This window comes from Camelus bactrianus, chromosome 6, assembly GCF_048773025.1.
Source record: "Camelus bactrianus isolate YW-2024 breed Bactrian camel chromosome 6, ASM4877302v1, whole genome shotgun sequence".
NCBI lineage: Eukaryota > Metazoa > Chordata > Mammalia > Artiodactyla > Camelidae > Camelus > Camelus bactrianus.
The window spans coordinates 11,722,450-11,744,866 of record NC_133544.1 but is presented as its reverse complement, the minus strand read 5'-3'; the positions used below and the strand labels follow the sequence as shown (position 1 = coordinate 11,744,866).

At 34.6% G+C, this 22,417-nt stretch overlaps 1 protein-coding gene and 1 pseudogene across 2 annotated transcripts in view; both read right to left on the bottom strand.

The window, feature by feature from the left end:
* Positions 1-1,794: 1,794 nt before the first annotated feature.
* LOC141577880 (10 kDa heat shock protein, mitochondrial pseudogene) lies at positions 1,795-3,050 on the bottom strand (annotated as a pseudogene).
* A 4,793-nt stretch (positions 3,051-7,843) lies between these two features.
* Positions 7,844-22,417, bottom strand: part of PPP4R3A (protein phosphatase 4 regulatory subunit 3A) — a 34,863-nt gene continuing 20,289 nt past the window's right edge. The window contains exons 5-15 of one of the 2 annotated variants that reach the window (XM_010968701.3): positions 21,839-21,916; positions 21,641-21,757; positions 21,048-21,203; positions 18,886-19,017; positions 18,682-18,784; positions 17,226-17,384; positions 12,065-12,234; positions 11,042-11,184; positions 10,196-10,386; positions 9,545-9,771; positions 7,844-8,564 (exon numbers count right to left, since the gene is read on the bottom strand). In XM_010968701.3, the coding sequence (XP_010967003.1) occupies positions 8,454-8,564; positions 9,545-9,771; positions 10,196-10,386; positions 11,042-11,184; positions 12,065-12,234; positions 17,226-17,384; positions 18,682-18,784; positions 18,886-19,017; positions 21,048-21,203; positions 21,641-21,757; positions 21,839-21,916 (1,587 nt within the window). In that variant the 3' untranslated portion in view covers positions 7,844-8,453. The remainder of the gene's footprint in view (positions 8,565-9,544; positions 9,772-10,195; positions 10,387-11,041; positions 11,185-12,064; positions 12,235-17,225; positions 17,385-18,681; positions 18,785-18,885; positions 19,018-21,047; positions 21,204-21,640; positions 21,758-21,838; positions 21,917-22,417) is intronic. The other variant, XM_074365127.1, reaches the window with a different exon arrangement.

Below are 22,417 nucleotides of genomic sequence, written 5' to 3'. Positions count from 1 at the left end.
CGTTGTATATATTTGCCACATGTTCTTTATCTAGTCATCCACTGATGGTTGTTGGGTTGCTTCCATGTCTTGGCTATTGTAAATAATGCTACAATGAATAAGAAGGGTGGTATATATATCTTTTCTTCTGAATAAATAACCAGAAGTGGAATTGCTGGATCATATTGTAGTTCTATTTTTAATTTTTTGAGGAAATTTCATCCTGTTTTCCATAGTGGCTGTACCAGTTTACATTCCCACCAACAGTGTACGAGGGTCCCCTTTTCTCCATATTCTTGCCAACCCTTTTCTCTTTTTGGTAATACCCATTCTAACAGGTGATATCTCGTTGTGGTTGTGGTTTGCATTCCCCTGATTAGTGATGTTGAGCACCTTTTCACGTGCTTCTTGCAATTTGTGTGTCTCCTTTGGAAACATGTCTATTCAGGTCCTCTGCTTGCTTTTTAAATTGGGTTGTTTGTTTTTTGCTATTTTGTTATATGAATTCATAATATATTTTGGATATTAACTCTTTATCAGGTATATGAGTTGGAAATATTTTCTTCCATGTAATAAGTTAACCTTTTAATTTTATTGATAGTTTCATTTGCTGTGCAGAAGCTTTTTAGTTTAATGTAGTCCCACTTGTTTATTTTTGCTTTTGTTGCCTAATCTAAAAAATCAGAGTCAAGACTGATATCAACAAGCTTAACACCTATGTTTTCTTCTAGGAGTTTTGAGGTTTCAGGTCTTACATTTAATTCTTTAATCCATTTTGAGTTAATTTTCATGTATGGGGTAAGATAGAAGTGTAGTTTCATTCTTTTGCTTGTGGCTGTCCAGTTTTTCCAACACCATTTATTGAAGAGACTGTTCTTTCCCCATTCATTATATATTGAGTACTCAGTTGTAAATTAATTGACTGTATAGGTGTGGGTTTATTTCTGGGCTCTGTTCTGTGCCTTTGATCTGTGTGTCTGTTTTTATGCCAATATTATACTGTTTTGATCGCTACGGCTTTGTAATATAGTTTGAAATCAGGAAGTGGGATGCTTCTGGCTTTGTTCTCTCTCAAGATCACTTTGGCTATTCAGAGTCTTTGTGGTTCCATACCGATTGTAGTTTTTTCTACTGCTGTGAAAAAAATGCCATTGGAATTCTGATAGGGATTACAGTGAATCTGTAGATTGCTTTGGGTAATATGGACATTTTAACAATATTGCTTCTTCCCGTACATGAGCATGGAATATCTTTCCATTTATTTGTCTTAAATTTCTTTCATCAATATCTTAAAGTTTTCATTGCTTAGGTCTTTCACCTCCCTGATCAAATTTATTCCTAGATATTTTATTCTTTTTGATCCAATTGTAAATGGGATTGCTTTTTAAATTTATTTCTGATAATTTCTTACTAGTATTTAGAAACACCACCAATTTCTGTATATTTATTTTGTATCCTGCAGCTTTACTGAATTTATTAGTTCCAGTTATTTTTTGATGGAATCTTTAATTTTCTCTATATAATGTCATCTGCAAATAGTTTTATTTCATTCTTGCCTAATTGTTCTGTCTGGACTTCCAGTATTACGCTGAATAAAAATGGTTAGTGTAGGCATCCTTGCCTCGTTCCTGACAGAGTATGAGGTTAGCTGTGGGCTTGTCATATATGGCCTTTATTATGAGGTTCATTCCCTCTGTACCCACTTTGTTGAGAGTTATCATAAATGTTGAATTTTGTCAAATGCTTTTTCTGCATCTATTGAGATGATCTTATGATATTCTTTATTTTGCTAATGTGATTTATTACATTGATTTGCAGAAGTTGAACCATCCTTGCATCTCTGGAGTAAATCCCACTTAACCATGGATATGATCATTTTAATGTATTGTTGAGTTTGGTTTGCTAGTATTTTGTTGACAATTTTTACATCTATGTTTATCAGGGACATTGGCTTATAACTTTCTTTTCTTGTGGTATCCTTGTCTGGTTTTGGTACCAGGGTAACACTGGCCTTGTAAAATTCAGAAGTGTTCCCTCCTCTTCTAAACTTTAAAAAGGAATGGTATTAATTTGTGTGTATGTGGGAGGGGTAGAAATCACTAGTGAATCTATCTGGCCCTGGACCTTTGTTTGCTGGGATGTTTTTAATTACTGATTCAACCTCCTTACTTGTTATTGGTCTATTCAGAATTTTGTCTTTTTCTTCTTGAGTTACAGTATTTTGTCTTGTTAGAAATTTGTCCATTTCATCTAATTTATTGGTATACAATTATTCACAGTATTCCTTTATAATCCTTTTCATTTCTGTAACAGTGTCCCAACTGAATATCTTTTACTTCTGATTTTAGTAATTTGAGTCTTCTTTTTTCTTGGTCAAGCTGCTGTTTCTATGAACCAAGGGAGTGTGTTTTTTCTTCCGCTCCAGATCAAGTCAGCCATTTTCAGCAGTGAAACTGCCTGTTTCAGAGCTGTCCTGGATTGGTAGACCTACCTAGCTGGTTGAGCTAAGGAAGTAGTGAGAGGTGGGGATGGGGGTAACCTCACGCCAAAATACCATAGACTCTCACTGTTTTTAATCACTTTTTTTTTTTTCATTTATATATTTTTATTTGGAAATGTTTCTATCAGTACAGTGAAACTACATTTTAGAAACACTGGATGTCATTAGTTTGTATATCATTAGTTTATTATAAAACAGAGGATGTGGAAATTATTTACATGATGAAAAGATTTCAGAACTTCAGGGCAGCTTCATGTGATGCCATTCCAATAGTGACTTATTTCAGTCTACATATTTTCCAAGAATGTCACCATCTCTAGGTAAGAAATAATCCTTGTCATCTAGAACTACTTTGGTGCCTCCATATTCTAGGAGAACTTTATCTCCAACCTTCACACCTAACTGGTTGAATCTCTTCACCTTTAGAGCCAGATCCAAGAGCTACTATTGTTGCTTGCAGTACTTTCCTTTGAGATTTTTCTGGAAGCATAATGCCTCCTTTGGTTACAATTTCAGCTGCATTTTCAACTAATACTTGGTCAAAGAGAAGAAACTTTCTAAATGCTGCTGAAGTTTATACTTTGTTATGGAGCCACCACCACAAGGAGAAAACCCCAAGATTTTTGAATTAACTCTTCTTGATTTGTTATACACTTTTGGCTAATTTCCAGAACCCTGAAATGGTTGGTTTTGACAATTTTATCCAGTTTTTAAATTACTTTTTGTGGGGCAGATTTGCCAAGCTTCTCATGCTGCCATTCCTAAATTTCTAATTTTAACCAGTACGTTAGGACATTGACCACCCCTCTTCATCTTCCCTACTCCATAGACTCTGAATGACTCCTAAAAACAGAGTTTCAAGTTTTAAAGACAAAATCAGTACCATAACCATCTCCCTCCAGATCTGGACTATATTAATGTAACATTAATTTAAATAGTTGCCATCTATTGACCATATGCCACTGGGCTAGCTGCTTTATATATATGTCTGTTCTACAGTCCTCACACTTGTAATGTTATTCCCATTACATATGGGAAAACCGAGGCTCAAGGAACTTTGTCTGATGTCTCAGTAGCAGAGTAAGAATTTAAACCCAGGCCATTCTGACTATGCTGTTATTACCATTATACCTTTTCTCTGTCTGCCAACTTCTCCCCACTTTCCCCAGGAAATGTACTTGGTATCAATTTTGGCTAATCAACACGCATGGAGCACATATTTTGAGTGAGGTTTCTTGAGCACTCAACCTCTTGTTCCTTCTATTCCCCTCCCCCATCCTAGTCTTCCAAAGTAGGTCCTCAGATGGGACTTGAATGGGAAGGTTTTGGGTGAAGAAGTTTTCACTAATAACAATTGAAACCACATTAACTTTTTGAAAGCCATCCAAGAATTCTAAAAGCCAGATTTTTCTGGGCTCTTGGTTTTGGTGAGACACCTACTTCTCACAGTGAGTTAAACAAAACCACCTCGGTGGTTGGTTAATAAAATGTCATTATTTCCTCTTCTTCCAGAACAGTACTTTAGAAGTAAGGGTAAGAAAACCTCAAGTAGCAATTTCTTTACAAATGAGTTAGCATTAAAGTAAAATTAATTGATCTTTTTTCTGCAACACAGCAGAAGCACATTCCTGTGTAAAGGTATTTAATGCTAGAATGCAGTGCTACAATTTGAGTGATCATATTCTTCAAGCTCTTTATCTAAAATGAGTTACCCTTTCAGAAACGAAGAAAATGCATCTCTTCTATAATTCCTATTAAGTCTCCTTTGAATTTACATAGGAAATCTATTTACCCAACCAATTTACTTCTATATGTAATCACATGAATCTGGACCTGCCTTCTAGGAACTCACATTCTAGGAAATAGAACAATATATAAAAGTTGAAAAGCATGAGATTTAATACAGTAACTATCAGACCAATAGATGAGAGGTTTGTGAAATCTACAGCTTATGGCTAGGTCCCGCAATAAAAGGAAGAGGTCTGTACTTATATGTGAAGACCTATGATCAACAGACCAATAAGAAAGTTAAGAGTTAGAGGTGCTAGAGCCCAGGATGAGTAGACCAGTGAAGCTTAAGTAGAATTTTAGTAGTTGTTAAACGACTCAAGATAGGTTAATTGTATGAACCAAAAATATCCCCTTGCTAGTGTTACTAGCCTAAAGCTCAAAGGTACAACGGGCAGGATAGAGGTCTTAAGTCCTCCCTTATACCCACAGGGAGAATTTTATGGTCAAGAATGAGTCAAACTGTGTCTAAGGGCATCAGCTAAAAGACTCTCCCAGTCTGTGTATTGTGTGCACATTTCTCAGTTTCCTTCATTCATCCAGTAACATCTGGAGACCCATTTGTGGGCTGGGTATCATGCCAGGCACTAGAGATAAAGTCGAAAAGGATATAAACCCGGTCTTCAAGGAAGGAGCTGAATGTCAGCGGAACACTTCTGAATGACAGGCAGGGCAAGAGGAGCATTCAGAGGGGCACGTGACAGGTTAAGGCAGTCTTCTAGGGCACAGCATGATTGGATCAGGGACATGTAAGTAATGTGGCTGGCTGGAGCTTGGGAAGATGAATACCCAAGATGGAACCCTTCCGGCATTTAAGAGGTAAAGTAAAGAAGAGAGGTATCAAAAGACAGAAAGGTCAGAAATGTTAAAGCACATGTTAGAGAAGCCAAGAGATTAAGGTATAAAGAAGACAGTGGATAGTAGCAAATGCTGCCTAAGTGTCAAGTAATATAAGGATTGTAAAGGGTCTGTCCATTCAATTTGCAGGTAGGATGTGACCTAAACCATGGTGAGAGTATAATTAAGTTAAACAAAAACCCATTTAGCATTATGTTGAAGAAATCACTACGTCCTACAAGTCCATGGAAGAATTTACCTAGGAGAGTGAAAAGGTCAGGGAAAGTCATCTCTCCAACCAGTTTATTTTAAGGAGCAAGACATCCGACTCCAGCAGTTGGAAGAACATTTATCTATCTGAAGACTCTCTACAGTTTTTAAAATTACCATTCTAAATAGCCAAGATGAAGCACTAAGATCAAAGAAAAATTAATTTAGCATTGATTATCACAACATAGTGATGACTGCCCCATTTCTTCATGTCTCAGTGTTCCACTAAAATGGTACACAATAATCCTTCCCATAAAATTGTGTTTATAATCTTCTTGCTCAAAATGGATGTTATAGCAGAAAAAGTTAACATAACCTTGTATCTATAAAGAATCCGACGGTCCTAAATTTTCCCCCAAAGGAATTCTGACAATGCTGTTTAAACAAAGTTATGAATAGAAATATGCTGACAACTTATGGTTATTCATTTGAAGAAACCGTCCAGCTTAAACTTTTTGCTGTTCTAATCTTGCAAGCTTTACAAAGGCCAGCTGCTTAAATTAAGAAAACAGAAGAATGCCCCCTATCCCTTGCCTTCCCTTCATTACCAGATTCACAAAGTTGACTTCCAGAGAAGATGACAAGCAGGATCTGAGTACAGTCAGGCGGGGGAAACCCATCAGGCTTCATTAAAAAAAAAAAAAAAAAAAAAAGCCAGAGTAGCATTCCTAGACAGGACAGGGGTCATGGTGTGTTCTGTAGTAGTTATAAATCTGTCTTTTTTGGAAATTGTTAGATAATCACACTGGGAAATAAAATTTTTAAGTGTTGTAAAATGAGTAAAAGAACCAATAGGTATCATTAAAATGGAAAATAACTATATCATTTTATTCACATCAGTTATCAAGATAGTATTTATGCCTAAAAGCATAGACTTGAGTCAGATGGAACTGTCAATTCAAGTACTGTGTTTCTAGAAATTTACTGCTGATAGTCTTCCTCCATGAAACATGAAACCTCCATGAAGCGATTTAGACTTCACTTCTCCTAATATAGCAACTTGTGTCAAGTTTCTGCTTCAGTAACCATAATCAGTAGAGAAATGCAACAATCCATCAATGAAAGGGCACCTCTTATTAAACGCCAAGAGTTAACATCTATTTTTTTAAAAAGATACCAGACAATCCATGAAAATAAGGGATGCTTCTTCCCACTACTCGAGAACCCCCAGAATACCAAGACCAGTTAAGTGTTCCACAAATCAATCAGAAAGGTCAGTTTAAGCTGGATGTGTAAGGCACAAACATTTCACATGGGACTTTCTAGATAATAAAAGACATAATATAGTTAAGTTAGATCCTATTAAGTTTTTCTTCTCTTTATTTGCAAGATAAGTTGATTAAAATTAATTGCCAGAACTTGTGACTCAGAAGTAGCTCTGTACTATAGTGAAATACATGTAAGTTCTTATAGTTAATAATGCACCCAAAGTTCTGTTAAAAATTATTAGCCAACAATAAAACTCTTTCCATGACTGTAGCAAGTTGTTGCTTTCTGGTTTTCTATTCAACTATTCCATATAACCTTGCTTTTGGTACCACAACTTACTAAAAGCTAAGCAAAAGACGAGCTAAGGTAGAAGCACACAGTGCTTGCTAGATTATCCAGTTTATGAGTTTAAGTATATGATACTTAAAATAGTATCCTTTTCCTGGATATGAATTTTTATTCACATTTGCAAATACATTGTTTTATTAAGTTCTAAAATCTTCACTTTAAAAAAGTAAAGATATGTGGAATGGAGATACTTACTTTCATCTCCTCAAAAGAATTTTAGCACACCTAAGACAATAAAAAGAACCTATTTAAAAATACTGTCTTAGTAAGGTGATATCTGATGGTCCTCTGGCCAGGTATTTATTTAGGAACCACCACTTACAATTCCAACTGGTATTCCAAAGGGAATAGTTAAAGAAAAGAGAAAGAAAATACAACTAATACAGTTTCTCTTACTCTTCACTTTTCTTTTTATTATTCAAAAGTCAAATATGTTATTTTTAAATCATCCATCCTCAATTTTGATTTAATGTACCATCATTTTCCCAAGAAATGAAATTTCAGAATCTCTTTGGAATACTAATTTCACGTTTCTAGGTTTAACAAAACTGCTGAAATTTTAAATTCCACACTATTTCCCTGAATTCTCAAGACAGTTGATGTAAATTTTAATATAAAATATTTAGTCACAAAATAGTATTGCTTTTTGTATGCACATAGTTGTAAGATTACTTTGTTTTGTCAATAAAAACTATACCATCTTTCATAAAACTCTAAACAAATTAAGAACTGTGATGTAGAACAAAAATTACACATGGTAAAACAGGTACCAGCACAACGTTAGGTTATATTACATCAAAAAAAGTTTTAATGGTCCCAAATATATATACGCAACAACTAAGCATACACTCAGGGGAGAAAAAAATCAAAAACAAAATGAAACAAAAAAATTATGACACAAATGACCACATCTAGAATTCCACTCAATCTTTAATCAAGTAGGGACAATCCCTACTTAAAAAAAAATCTGCAGTTTGAAGGGCAAAGGGAACAGATAAAAAAGAGGAAATTTATATTCGCCCCTCCCCCATAGAGGTTTTCCAAACCTGTTGTAGCTTGACTAAAATGTTCAGAATGTACGGTTTTAAAGGCAGGTCTCTTTATACAAAGAAACTGCTGGCATTCTTAACTAGTGAAGAATTATGGCAGAAAAGCCTATTCTTCTGAGTCACAAACATGGTCCGAGAAAGCATATTCTGATTGTAGCAACTGACCAGTCAATCCAGAGATCCACTTACAAAAACCCCTGCCCTGTTGGCTTTTTGTTTCCATTTCCTTCCCTGAGAAAAGGGCAATGTGTGGTCCAAGCTGGAGAGCTCAAAGGCTTAAGTCTTTCCCCTAAGTGTGTAATATCCCCTCCTCCTGCTCCATTGAATTGGCACTTGATGAGCAGAGTCAAGTGTGCGAGGCTGATCTGTGTCAGTCATTCACAAGAGACCACTGCTTTGTTGTAGATTTTGTAGGGGGGAGGGGTAGAGAACCAGTTTTCTCAACAGGTACTGATCACAGGCAGTTGCCATTATTATGACTCAAACTTTGCTTTCTTTGATAATGGTAGCGTGTCTTCCTTGTCTTCATCCTCATCATCATCTTCATCATCATCAGGGTAATCTACCAGGCCCACGAGGCCTCCCTGTTCAGAAATAAGGATTATTTAAAAGAAAAGACACCATTACACTTTCAAATGCATGTTTTTCAAGTCTGGGTAAAGGTATATATATATATATATAATTAAAAACTCTCCATGCCAGTATACTAATAGGTTATTTTTGGGTGGTAAGACTGTATGCAGCTGAAATTCATTATATATTTCCTAAATTTTCCATAATAAAATTTTAAGTAGTTCATGATACTAGCAAATCACCTAGGAGCTAAACATATTTAGTGTTTAAGACTTCATGCATTAAAAAATTTTTTAAATTAAAACTACAGAAGATAGATCATCAGAGGTTAGAAAGGTGATTCTGCCTTGTCCCTTCCCTGTTGTTTCATCCAGGCCTCCCTGTAGCTCTGGTACTTCATAAAAAATCACTGTAGCTCACTTTAGTCCTGATTTAGATCTATGAATCCCAAATGCCAGTCTGTTAACTGCTAGTCCAGGGCAACATAAGATAGCCAAAAGAATTGGTCTTTATTCTGAAATTACGTCCTTCCTACATTTCTGGTGTTAAATTTTTTATCCTTTCTTAAAGGAATTGTTGGCGATAGTAGATGGTTAATTCTTTTTTTTTAATAAACCTTGCTTGGCAAAATAAGTCAGGAGTGTCCAGATATTTAGATTATCTTCTCCCCACAAACCTGTTATCTGGATATTAATAGGGAAAGTTGATAAAAGTAATAATTAAACTGTAAAATTTCTGTAAATGTTTGACATATACAAATGTGAAACTACAGCTCTGAAATGCAAAACCAAAATATGAATATATTTAAACTTCCATATTGGTCACAAAAGTTTTCATAAATTTCTCAAACTTAAAGTTCAGCTGTGGTGGGAGAATGATTCTCTAGTTCACAAATATTAAATCAGTTCCAAAAGATAATAACCAAAGGGAGTTCTAGTCACAACAATTATTGCTAAGAAAGCTTAAATTTAGGTAGGCCTGGGAATCATACCTTGGTAGTAATAGCTGCCGTCTGAGATGTGTTTTTAGGGATGGATCCAGGAGAACCTGGAGATCCTGGAGATCCAGGTGATCCTGGAGAACCAGGCAGATTTGCTGCAGGTGACTGGCTGGTGAGGTTAGTTTTTGTTCCACTAGAGAGGGAAAGCTTGAAACTCGGGCTCTGCCGACCAGAAAGATTCGTTTTCAGAAGCACCTCCTTTTCCTCACTTTCTTTTACTAAAAATGAGAATATTGTCAATAGTTGTCACCCATACTCATCTTTTTAAAATACACCCAAGTGAGATGGCACTAAAACACAACTAACTAGCTTACTCCTTTGCTAGGAAGAAACACAAATTTCAGTTTATGAACTATGCTTTGCAAAATACTAAGCACCATGATCCACTGGACTTTACTACTGAGAAGGAAAACCTTCCGTGTTATATTCAGTGTTCCTACCCTTCCTGAAGTATCGCATTCACATCAAATTAAGAAAACTGAATCTATATCTTCACAACAAGCTACTAATTCACACCCTATAAAGCAACAGTCTTAATCTATGTCATGATACAAAGTAGATACTAATCACTTTGTCAAGAAAAAAAGGATAAACCTAAAGTGAGAAAGCCTTCATTTTTCCTTGCCCATCTTTTCAACATACATTTCTTCCTCTCCATGAATTTACTTATTGGATCCATAATGTCATCATCGTTCTTAGTTTTGTCAGATGGAGACACCACAGCTTCTCCATCCTCCATGTCATCTTCATCTGTGTTAAACCACATCTCCTCCTCATCTTCTAGTGTTCTGGCATCTCTTCGATATCTATGATTCCTCAGAATGGAACGCATACTATGAGTAGAGGAGAAAGTAAAATAGACTCATAAAAACTTACTTGTCTTCAAATATTGTCCCAAATTATAGTCTTAAATAGATTAACGGGCTAATACAGACTTATACACATAGAGGCTGACAAAACACCAGATTTTACCCAACATATAAAGAAAAAACACTCCACTATATCTAATGTTAACTAGTGGAATCAAACTTCCTGTTATTAAAATTATACTGTTACAGATCAGTTATTAAATGTGTTAACATTAGGAATTAACAAGTCATAATTTACATATTTTAAAATACACAAGTATGAATTATTTGGAAAAATCACACAAGATTCCTTAAAATTCGTTATGTAACCTTAAAGCAAAGCAAATAATTCTGATTTTACTTTGGACACTAAAAGCCTTACTAGCACATCAGTGTTTTACTTTTTTTCTTTTGCATTATCTAGCTTGATACATGCCTGAGGAAAAGTCTAGAGATATACTGATACCCACCCTAACACCATCAGGAAAACATTTACACTGACCGTTAGCAAAAACTACAACTTCTACTATCTGCTTCTTTCCCCCTCCCCTGCCAAGCTAAATAATGCCAAACAAGCAAAAAAGAGCCACCACCATAAAGCTGTCACTGAATGAGCAGGTTTAAATACATGGTAATCTACCTGTCAAGCTTCGGATTATCTTGCCTTTCTCTTTGTTGTTCAAATCTCAGTTTTAATCCTTTAAATGTCTGTACATAATCTACATCTTCCAGTGCTTTCCAGTAATTTTCAATTACATGAGCTGTTAATGATTTTATATCTTCCTGTAAAAAAGAATTATAATAAAAAGTGATAGGAAATGCTATTTTAGCAAGATATGAGGCTTAATTGTAGTTAACTAAAAAACCCATCCAAAATAGTGTAACTTCATAAAATTATTATCCAATCTTAGAGAAAAACAAATAAAAATGGGCTCAACACACACTGGCTACTCTAGTGGTCCCTGATTTTTGGTATACCTCAGAATTATCCATGGGTCTTTCTGAAGCACACGCCCAGGTCCCACCCTAGATGATTCTTATTCAGTAAGTCTTGGGTGGGATCTGGGCACATATATTTTAAAACCACACTGGAGAAGTGCTGGAGATGGACGGCGGTGATGACTGCACAATGATGTGAAAGCACTTACCACTGAACTGTACACTTACAAAAATGGCTGAAAGGGCAACTTTTATGTTATGTATATCATAATTTTTTAAAAAGGGGCACCACATACAATTCTGATACACATCAGTGTTTAAGAACTGCTAGCCTACCATATCATTAAAGAATCAAGTTTGCTCTTTGGAGATATATGGGGGAAAGTCAAGAGAAATTCAGAAAACCTGAAAGTTAAAAACAGAACAAACAAAAACGCGTCCAAATACTTATGTCAAATGTAATTTTACTTTCTTAAAATGATCACCATGACAGTGGTAAATCAGTTTTCAAACTATCCTGTAAATGATTTATAGCTGCTGAGAGAAATTATTCTGGTTTTTGTTAGTTTGAACTGAATCTCATAAGCTTTTGGTAACATTGGTTTTCTTTCAGAAATTCTCCCCAAATATTATAAGTCTCAAATAAGCCAAAATACCAAAAATGCATATTTGATTTTCATAAACAATTAAAACCAAAATTCTAACTAAGAAGTATAGAACCTACCACTCGAATAAATTCAAACATTTCTATTATGGCAGAGTTCATCAGATTGTAGCGGGATCCATTGTTGAGAAATGCTTTGACTACTGGTTCAAACAAAAAACTTTTCATTATGTAGCGGTTGTAAAACTCATCTTTTAATCCAATAATCTTTCTCTTAAAACGAAGAGCACCTGAAACACAGAGGCATTGTTGTTCAAATTACGTACCATATTTTCATTTTCTAGAATTACAAAAAAATCTGTTTAATAAACATAGTTCTTGCAGGCAATGATGTTATTGCTTCCAGAAATATGAACCTAAAGGTAAGGATTACAAAAGGGTTATCAGAAAAATGTATTCTAAAAGCAGCGTGTGTCATCATAGAACACAAGTCTTCAAGAGCCAGAGGATTTCTAGAAATAAGTTACTAATGACCAAAATGTACTTTACATCTGAAATAAGATAGGGCTAATAAATGAATTAACCTATCATACTAATTAAGATGAGAAAATTCTTAGTGTATCCTTTTGTATATACCTTTAAAACAATAGAAAAAAACAGATTTGGGCAATCCACTGTATAAGTTGATCTTAATTATTTTTGGACACTCTTATTTTTGCATCAGAGTTAATGGGTTTACAATGGTTTGTTTTTGGATGTGTTTGTAGAAATGACATAAACCCACAGAAATCTGCGTGACCCAAAATTTGCCTTCCCGTGGTTTAGGAATCAGTTTAGAGGATGCTTTAAACATGTGGTCCTCTATGTTTACTGCAGCGAGTATGCTTTTTAAATTTTTTCCTAGTTTTCCTTTTTACAATTAATTAGGCTTTAACTTACAGATTAAAAGGTATATTTACATCTTGAGGTATGGGGAGTTGCTTAAGTCACCATTCGTCAAGATCTAAATATACTGAGACAGCTAGACTTCAACAAAGCCCTCTTTACCTATATGGAATTATCAGTAAGTTAATGCCCCAGTTACTGTAAACAGTTCAAAAAAGCATACTCACTTCATGCAGTCACATCGTCTTCGGTTGGCAAGATTAAATATTGTGTTTGTATTTTGGTTTCTTTGGAGATCATGGAAGTGGCTCGTTAAATTGCCAATTTGTTATTAATCAAGTCCTTCATGAGCAGGTAGCCAGGCAACCATGCTGACACGGTTTCTGGGTAGGAAGGCAGAGGAGTAAAGCAGCTCAATTTTTCTTTAGTTGGCAGAAAGAGGTCCACAAGTGAATGCCCAATTAGGTACAGTTGCTTATAAACTGCCGTTAACAATCCAACATTTAACAGTGTCTCTTACTAAAGAGACACTCTGGGCAGGGCGTTTCAAAATAGTTTATAGACTCGTAATTCCATTTTATTTTTTAAACTACTGAATATTTTCAAATACATAAGCATGGAGAAATAAGACATTTTAAACAATAAGCGTCATCTTCTATGTGGTAGTAAGTCAAAGCCTAACAAGGGTTTATTTCCCCAAAACAATGATTTGAGAGCTTGGGTTGGCTGGTTTGTTTTTAACGTTACTTGACAAAGGAACATGGGCAGTTCCATTTATTAGAATATAGATCATTACTTTAGCGCTCATGCTAACAGGCCAAATTTTAAGGTTTTAGTAATTAAGGCAAGTGCTATTATTTTAAAAATTGGTATTCTAACTTTGCAGGCTTTGTGGAGACTTGTGTCCTACCATAACACACACTAGCTGAACCCTGTGCATGCAGTTCCTGGGTTAGTGAAAGAAAACTCCCTTCTTAGAATTAGTACTAAGACCAGAGTATGCAGATGGCGCCACTATCTCCTCAAGGGCAGTTCTGTTCAGAAAACTGCTGAGGTAGACAGAACATGGTTCTAACAGGCTTTTGTTTTGCTCCTCATTTATTTTTATTAAGAACTGTGTCATTTCCACTCAGCCACCCCCAAAACAAACTTGGATGAAAAATATCCAACCACTATTCTTGCTGTTGGATAAAAACTTACTTTCAAAAATTACCAGTGAGTTCTATGAAGTCAAGTTGCTCAAAGGAGATTAGAGAAAATTGGGATAGGTCAAACTGGCACAACTGTAGGATTTTCCTTGCAGAAGTGCACTCTGCTCCCACTCACATCTCGAACCTTCATTAATATGTCAGGGATCTCTTATGCTTAGTTTCAATCATCTCTAAAACAAATAATTAGTCTTTATCTTACACAACGTAAGATTTTACATAAGTTTAAGACTTTTTGCCTCGTGTAACTGATAATAGCTGAATAAAAGCATCTACCACAAAAATTTTTTACTTTATTCCTTGTATAGATAGATTTCCGTATTTTAAATAAAACAACCAGACAACACGGAAGTATGAGCTAAAAAGCTACAATGTAAAATCCAAGAATCTGGAAAAGGGCAAAAGATTGATAAAACTGGTCTGTGTATATATGTATGCATGTGTGTTTGTGTGTGTGTGTGTACACACATGTATCTAACCTAAAAAGACTAAATGATTTTGAAAGGATTTCTGTTCTCACCCAGTCTTGATTAGCTGTCTTTAAATACAAGTATAATTATTAAGAACCAGAAGGTATAAAAAATGTAGGTCACAGACTGTTTACATTTAACCACACTATCTTTTGTCCTTACAAGTGGGCATCTAAATTAACTTATAAAACCCTCCCTTAAAAAAAAATACACTTTATTAAAATACTTTATTTCAATGTACTCTTTTCTAGGACTGAAAATATTTTACATTTCCTCAAGTTTGTATTTAGGTCTTTCAGAAATCCTTGATAAAAACTCCTATTGAATACAGCCAGTCCAAAAGAAATCATTCCTAATGACTGGCATCTTTCAGAAGTTACTAATCTCAATCCCAGGAAGAGAGCCGCACTGAGAATCAGCTGAGAAAGACTTAGGTTTAATTAATGATAACCTTAGTTTGGAAAATATTAATAATAAAACACAACTAAGAGTTTTGCTAGCCTTCTTAATTTTCTACAATATTAACTTTCACTAATTTGTAATGATTATCTTCGTAATTCTTATTAACCTATGAGAAATTTTCTTTGCAATACTGTAAGCAAAATAATGAGATGAAGAACTGAAGTAAAGGCCTTTGCCTTTCTGCCACTCTCCCACTAGACTCGTGTGTTCTATCGATACATAACCACTAACACACCACTCTTATTTGTTCATCTTAATTGTGCATTCAACCAAGAGTGTCGCATTCTCCCATGGTCAAGACACAACTTACTTCTTTCTGCAAGATTTTCCTGATCTGCCTCAATCATGTAGAATAAATCATTTCCACTATACTTCCAAACACACCTCAAAATAGTGCTTTTGGTGGTGTTTAGATTTTTACATACTATCTCCCCCTAATGAACCCCGAGCCTCAAGACAGCTGAGTCCAGGTCTTGATCATCTTTTTCCTGGTACCAGGTATGGATCATGCTTTATCAAATCTTAAGATGCCACTGATTGCAAAAAATCTCCTTTTCTACTAACGAAACAAAACAAAAAAGCTACCAATCATAATGACATGCTGTTAATTTTAAGACTCACCTTGATTTGAGAGATGATAAATGCATATCTTAGAGTCAAGATAACATGGTAGTAGGTGTTAAATTTATTGAAATAAATTAATTTACTCAGTTTTCCCATTCTGTCCCATCTACTCAAACTCTTCCCACACTCAAACAGAACCTTTACATTAACATTAAAGAACAATTCATTAACTCCCTCTCAACTTGGTTTTGGGAACTCTCACTTTTTGCTGATAGGTTTATAAGGAAAATGAATTTGTGTTTAAAAGTTCTTGTTTCCCATGTGCTAATAAGTTCATGGATATATGTACTAGTAAGATAGAACTGAAATTATTTTTTACTGTCCTTAGCAGTCTAGGTAATGCCACTAATGCTACCTATTGCTTTTGGCTGAAAAAGATCTGACCATGTGTATTCTCAGTTTATACTGCAGTGTGTACACTAGACTGAAAAGCCAATTCAGCTGTAACAACTGTTATCCCAATTAATTAAACTTTCTATTTTGAATACTATTTTAAAGATAAAATGTTGATAGAATAAATGAACTTCAGAAATATCCTTATAAACAATGCTTTTATAATAAGGATATTTTAAAAATCAATTAAGCAAAATATTTAAAGTAAAAAAAGATAACAAAAATGGATGTATATGTTCAGGCCTCTAATTAGTGGATGATTACGATATCTTTATAAAAAACCCAAACTTACCTATAAAAACCAAAAGGCAAGAGTTAGTTACCAACAGACATCCCTTACTAAGCCTCTAGGGCACCCTAAAACTGGTGTGCCATCTTACCAAAGGCTGACTGCCTCCTGATCAAGAATATTCTTGATTAACCTATTTCCAATTCAAAAACATGTTTTACTTCAAAAAACTAGGGTCTTAAAAGAATACAGTGAAAGTCAGTTTTAAGAACAGCCTTGTTAAAAGACTGTCTGTTGCTCTGAGTTCACAAACCTTTCCCACAAAGGTCCACACAATCCATATTCTAAGCTTCGTGAGCCACATATGATCTCTGTAGTTTTTTTTTTTTAAACAACCCTTTAAAAACATAAAAACTTTTTCAGCTTGTAGACTGTAAAAACAGACCATGAGCTGGATTTGGCCACAGCTGTGGTTTGTCATCCCTGCTCTAAAATATGTGAAGTAACATAATGTCAAATATATCTCAGTAAAGCTGGCAAAAAAATATTTGTGGAATCAATGAATGGACCATCTGTAGGTATTTGTGCCAGGCACTCTGTAACTTAGAACATGTTTTGGGAACCAAGTGCTATTGGCTATACATTTTCCAAATTACAAAAGTGTCCTTCATGATTTAGTGTGAGACTCTAGTCTCACAGGAATGCCTAATTTGTGACTGTCATGTTATATATGCCAAGTCAAAAATAATTAACTGAGGTAAAATGATTTAAGGTGTTATTTTAATAATATAATACTTTAATATATTTTGCAGATACATTCTCACCCCTTTACTGTATATTGAGAATCAGGAAAATCAACTGCTCAAAATGTATATTATCAGTGTAGTTTACTATTAGAACCTAGGTCTCCTGAAATCAGTCATCTTTTCTTCTCAGACAGTAAGACCTAAAGATAACAATGACATGATGATACACAGACAATAAATAATTCTACCAGAAGCAACACTTACATAATGCCAAGAAAGCATGCTTTGAGGCCATGAGAACTAACACTCTCCGGAGGATGTCCTTATTAATAATGTAGTTCTTTATGTGGTAGGTATGGTGTTCCACACAAAATGTTAACAATTCCAATACAAGTGCCAACAGCTGGGCAGTCTGAAAATCATCTAAACAAAACAAAACAAGACACAATTATACTTAATGGCTCCTATTATTTTCCTCCCCAAATATAAGAAACCCAAATTCCAATCAAGTACAATCCCTTCTATTAACCCAAATATTTTAAAGTTAAGGAAAAGGGAACTAACATCTATTGAATGCCTATCCTGTGCTAAGAACTGTGCTTTACACTTTTTCGTTTATTAAATTTAAACAACTCTGTGAATAATTAGTTTCACAAGATTCAAGTCTGAAATGTTACTACTAGTTAAGGCAAACATAGAATACAAATCTACTAGATCTGCTTTATTCCAAAGGGCAAGAATGCTCTACTGTTTTAACATGTCCCTCGACAGATGTAGGTATCATAGGAGGTCCTACCAGACACCAACTGGCTTTGGTGGAATTACTCTCAGCTCCTTTGAGTCTAGTGTGCTTTGAGCCTCCTTTACTGCACATGAGTCCACACTGAATTATAACTGCTGGCTTATTTTCCTCACCAGGCAGCAAGCCTCCAAAATTATATTACTCACTTTTTTCATTTCCCCCATTTAATCTCTAAAGATTATATATATAGCACAGTGCCTTCCACACAATGGGTTCTCAATAAATGTTTGATGAACTGAACATGGGGGTTTCAAAAGAAGCCTCAAACTTTACCTACTATGAATAAAGTAGATAGGAAAAATGAGTATCACGTTTCCAAGACTTGATTCTAGAGTCACCAAAAAAGGTGAATTTAACATTTATTTTCTAAGTGGTATTATAAGTGAAATATACTATATTGATAATTCATTATAAGAAAATAATTTACTTATTCTCAAAGCTTCAATAAAGAATTTCCTAATGAAGAGCCTAAAACTACTTTCTAAATCAAACACACACACACAAGCTAAAGCTAAAAGAATAAAATGCAGAAATAAACAATCCTAACCTCGTAATAATCCCCAATGCAAATAAAAACAGCTTAATACTGAGTATAAGTTTTGCTCTATCTACACATTGGAGTACAAATAACTTAATGTGAATCTTCTCATAGCTACTTCCTTCTATTTGTTTCACAAATGTAAATGGAAACTAAATACAAATATTGCTTCAACAAAAAATTGCTTTAAAATTCTAAAAAAAGCAACAAGTATCTCCAGTATCTTCTTTTACATTTCTATTACCTCTGATAGCACTTTTAAAAGAAAATTTACCTTGAAATTACCTCTTTTGAAAATATATTAGGCTTCTGTGTTAATACTAACTCTGAGTTTCAGAATCCAAGAACAAGAACTTATTTAACAACCTGTATTCTCTTACCTTTGCTAGGTTTGTCTTCTGTTGTATTTGCCAGTAAGGGGGCAGTAAGGACATGCATACAGTGCTTGTAGAAGAAACCCAGAAATTCAGTCTTTTCTGTTTTCTAAGGAATCAAAAACACTTCCATGAACTTTAACTGCATTGGTTCCTACCAGCAATAAAAATTATACTAGTATGAAAGAGAGAAAAATGCCCATGGCTTACATTGGCAGTAGCTAACATGTTTTCTGGGTCAACTAATGTTCGAAGCAGGCCCATAAGTTGGACTGCTCCTCCAAGTTCAGGATCTGTATCACAAATCATATGTTCTATAATGAGGTTGATGAGCAAAATATCCTGGTGAGAAAAATACACATAGTAAGGATCACTTATTATGAGAGAGAATGAGAAAAGCATATACTATGACATACACTATACACCTAGCTCTTTATACATCATACACCTAGCTCTAGCTATCTTGTTAACTGCAAATAAAATTAAATGATTGACTGACTTCTTTAATAAGACACATGGCAGTTTCCCAATAGTATGGTATAGGCACATTACACTAAATAGCACCAAAAGAAAAGAAAGTTTCTTTAAATCCTCCTGATTAAAATAAAAAGAAAGTTTGTTTTGGTGCTAACAGATCCTTTATACCTCTTGGTAACAAACTCTCCCTTCTGAAGAAAGCTAATGGGCCTTCAGTTCATAGCTTTAACATTAACATTTAGCTAGAATTTAAAGCATTGTTTTTTCAGTGCATTTTTATAGATTCGTTCTATTTACGGCAAATAATAACTGTATCTGTTCTCCATTTATGGAAATAATAAAACATTTCCATTTAAAATAAATTTAAGAATAAATTAGTTGTACCTGAATGTCCGAAATTGGGAAAAACTAGATTATGGAATTTAGAGAGCAAACAGGAGAACGAATACATTATAGAGATTCCAAATGACATAGAAAAGTGGGACTGCTACTTTTCCCTGATGCTCTACTGTGATTGGTTTTACTGACCCAAGGAGTAAACAACAATTGAGGGATTCAGTGAGAAAATCCCTGCTCCTGCCTATATATGCAATCGCAGGATGGACAAAGAGGAAATGAAGACAGTACATGGAAATAACGATCAACATTAGGAATCATGAAGACTACTGTATATGAATGAAGTACATCAATGTATGTTCAACTAGGGGGTTACAGGGCCAACAAGGATAGCCTTTATCTTTAATAATATATATATTCTGGTTTTCAAGATAGGACTATTTTATAACAGCAAAATGTTGACAAAATATTCAACAGTTCAAACTGGCACTTGCCTGCACCTACCCTAACATTACAATTTTTAAACAAGTCTTAAATATACAAGTTACTATGCATTCCACTTCATTTTACCTGTTTTTTTGTTTGTTTGTTTGTTTTAATGAGGGGGAAGTAATTAGGTCTATTCATTTCTATTTGGAGGAGGTGCTGGGGACTGAACCCAGGATCCTGTGCATGGAAGCATGCGCTCTACCACTTAAGCTATACCCCCCTCCATTTTATTTCATTTTAACATCACATTAAGATTTTTTAAAAAAATAAAAAGTCTATTTTCTCATTTTGTAAAAATATAAAAGGCTGGAATTCTGCATAGATTTTTTTCCTTAGAGGCTGTCTTTTTACCCCCTCCCTTAAGGAGATGAAGGCAGAATATCTTAGTTCATTCTTAAGTAAAAAGTTACTTCCAAGATTTTATGTGGGAAGGAAGAAAAAAAAAAAATCGAATCACTGGTTTAATTATCTGAAAATAAAACAGAGCACACACATTTAGGGCTGCCACATGTGCCATGTACCATATACTCCAGGAACACCTTTCACATTATCAGGATACATTCTCTGACTCTTAATGATGGAGTTTGTATGTGTGTCTGTGTGTGCGCGCACGTGCGCGCAAACAACAGCTTGTTTCCTAAGGTTGGTCAGGCAGTAAAGAAAGCACTCTAAATACTTTCCAAAGGACCGTGCTTCATCATTCTTGATGATTTGAGACTCTAACCCTAGCAAAGCCAATGGCTTCCCAGGGAAGTTACTCATGATTCCACGTACAGAAGAAAAATTTATTGATTAAATGATTTAAACAAGACAACATAACAAGTTAACTTCAGAATTAAGAAACAATCTCAAAAATTTAAGAAGAAATTTTAGTTGAGCATTAGCAAATAAATGCTGTAAAACACAATTTATAAACTGAGACAGGAGCCAATTTAGGGGAAGAATAAGCCATGATATTATGGCTATACTTCTCTCAAACATCAACTACTTAAACCTTTAAAAAATGAGTAATAAATACAGTTATAGCTCCCCATGTATAAATACTTACTGTTAGTGCAAATAATATTTACCTTGTTGGTTATTTTTTGCTCTGTTAACTTCTTACTTACATCATCATTCTGTTGTGCCTCCTGCATGACAAACTCTCGTACCATGGATGGATTATATTCAACCAAGTATGAGAATATATCAGTAGCAGCACTTCGCACCTGTGTATCATCCATGCCCTGCAGATAAAAAGCATTTATTTCTCCTATAATCATAAAAATATGGAGCTTACGGTTATATAAATCCCAAACCAAACAAATTGTAAGAAAACATTTCAATAAAAAAGAGAGGTCAAGGAAATCCTGCTGCAAAATTGTTGTTCTATGGGTAAAGTTATACTTTCTTTTGTTCTTGTTTATTTTTCCACTTTAACATTTCAACTAATAGGCTGCAAGGTTAACAAATTATTAAAAATATGGAAAATTCCTGGAAGTGTCCTTTTAGTACTGTGCAAGGACTCTCTGATACTAGAATTTTATAGCTTTTTAACTTTATGTAATACAAGGCTGATATTAAATACTGGCTATAATCAAATAGTTCGCATGTTACATAAAAAATATACTTTTTGTGGATTAATAATATAATGGTAATTAGATATAAGGAGAAACAAACTTACAAGGATGACTTCTAAAGCTGGTAATATGCCCATGTTTGACAAAGTCTTGAAAAAAGCATCTCTATTTTGAGGTTGCAGCGTTTGCGAAAACGCACAAAATTCTTTTAAAAAGTTAACCTGAAATTAGGAAAAAGGTTAAGTGAATATAAATGGTGTGTTGTTTTAGCTTCATGCCCTTCATAATATCAAATTGCTTACCAATTCCTGTCTTTTTTCCTCATCTGTTGCTTCATCTGTTAGTTGTGCAAACAAATCTGTCAGAAATTTTTCATCTTCCTGTGAAGTCAAAGGATAAATTTCATTATGCTAATGGTAAAAGTGTAATAAAATGTATTTTCAAAATGCTATTATAGAAGATATAAATTTCAGTAACTTTTTCCTAACTGGAAGAAAGGAAAGATGGTACTGGCAATGCTGTTTTTTAAAAGACAGAAGGAAAAAACTAAAAAGTTTTATTAAAGGATAAACAGGATTTATACAGAAACATTATCCTTTATATTTTGGCAGGGCTCTATTTCCTAAGTATTTGAATGTCACATTATAAATATTTTAGGCTTTGCAGGCCACACAGTCTCTACCACAACTACTCAGCTCTGTCGTTAGAGGGAAGCAGCCACAGACACTACATAAAGGAACGAGCATGGCTGTGTCACATCAACTTCATTTTACAAAACCACTTATGGGCCATGGTTTGGAGACCCCTCATTTTCACAGGGTTTCATTACCTTAACTGTAAGCCCAGTCACAGCAGGTAGAGCCTGATTGCCTGTTCAGTTT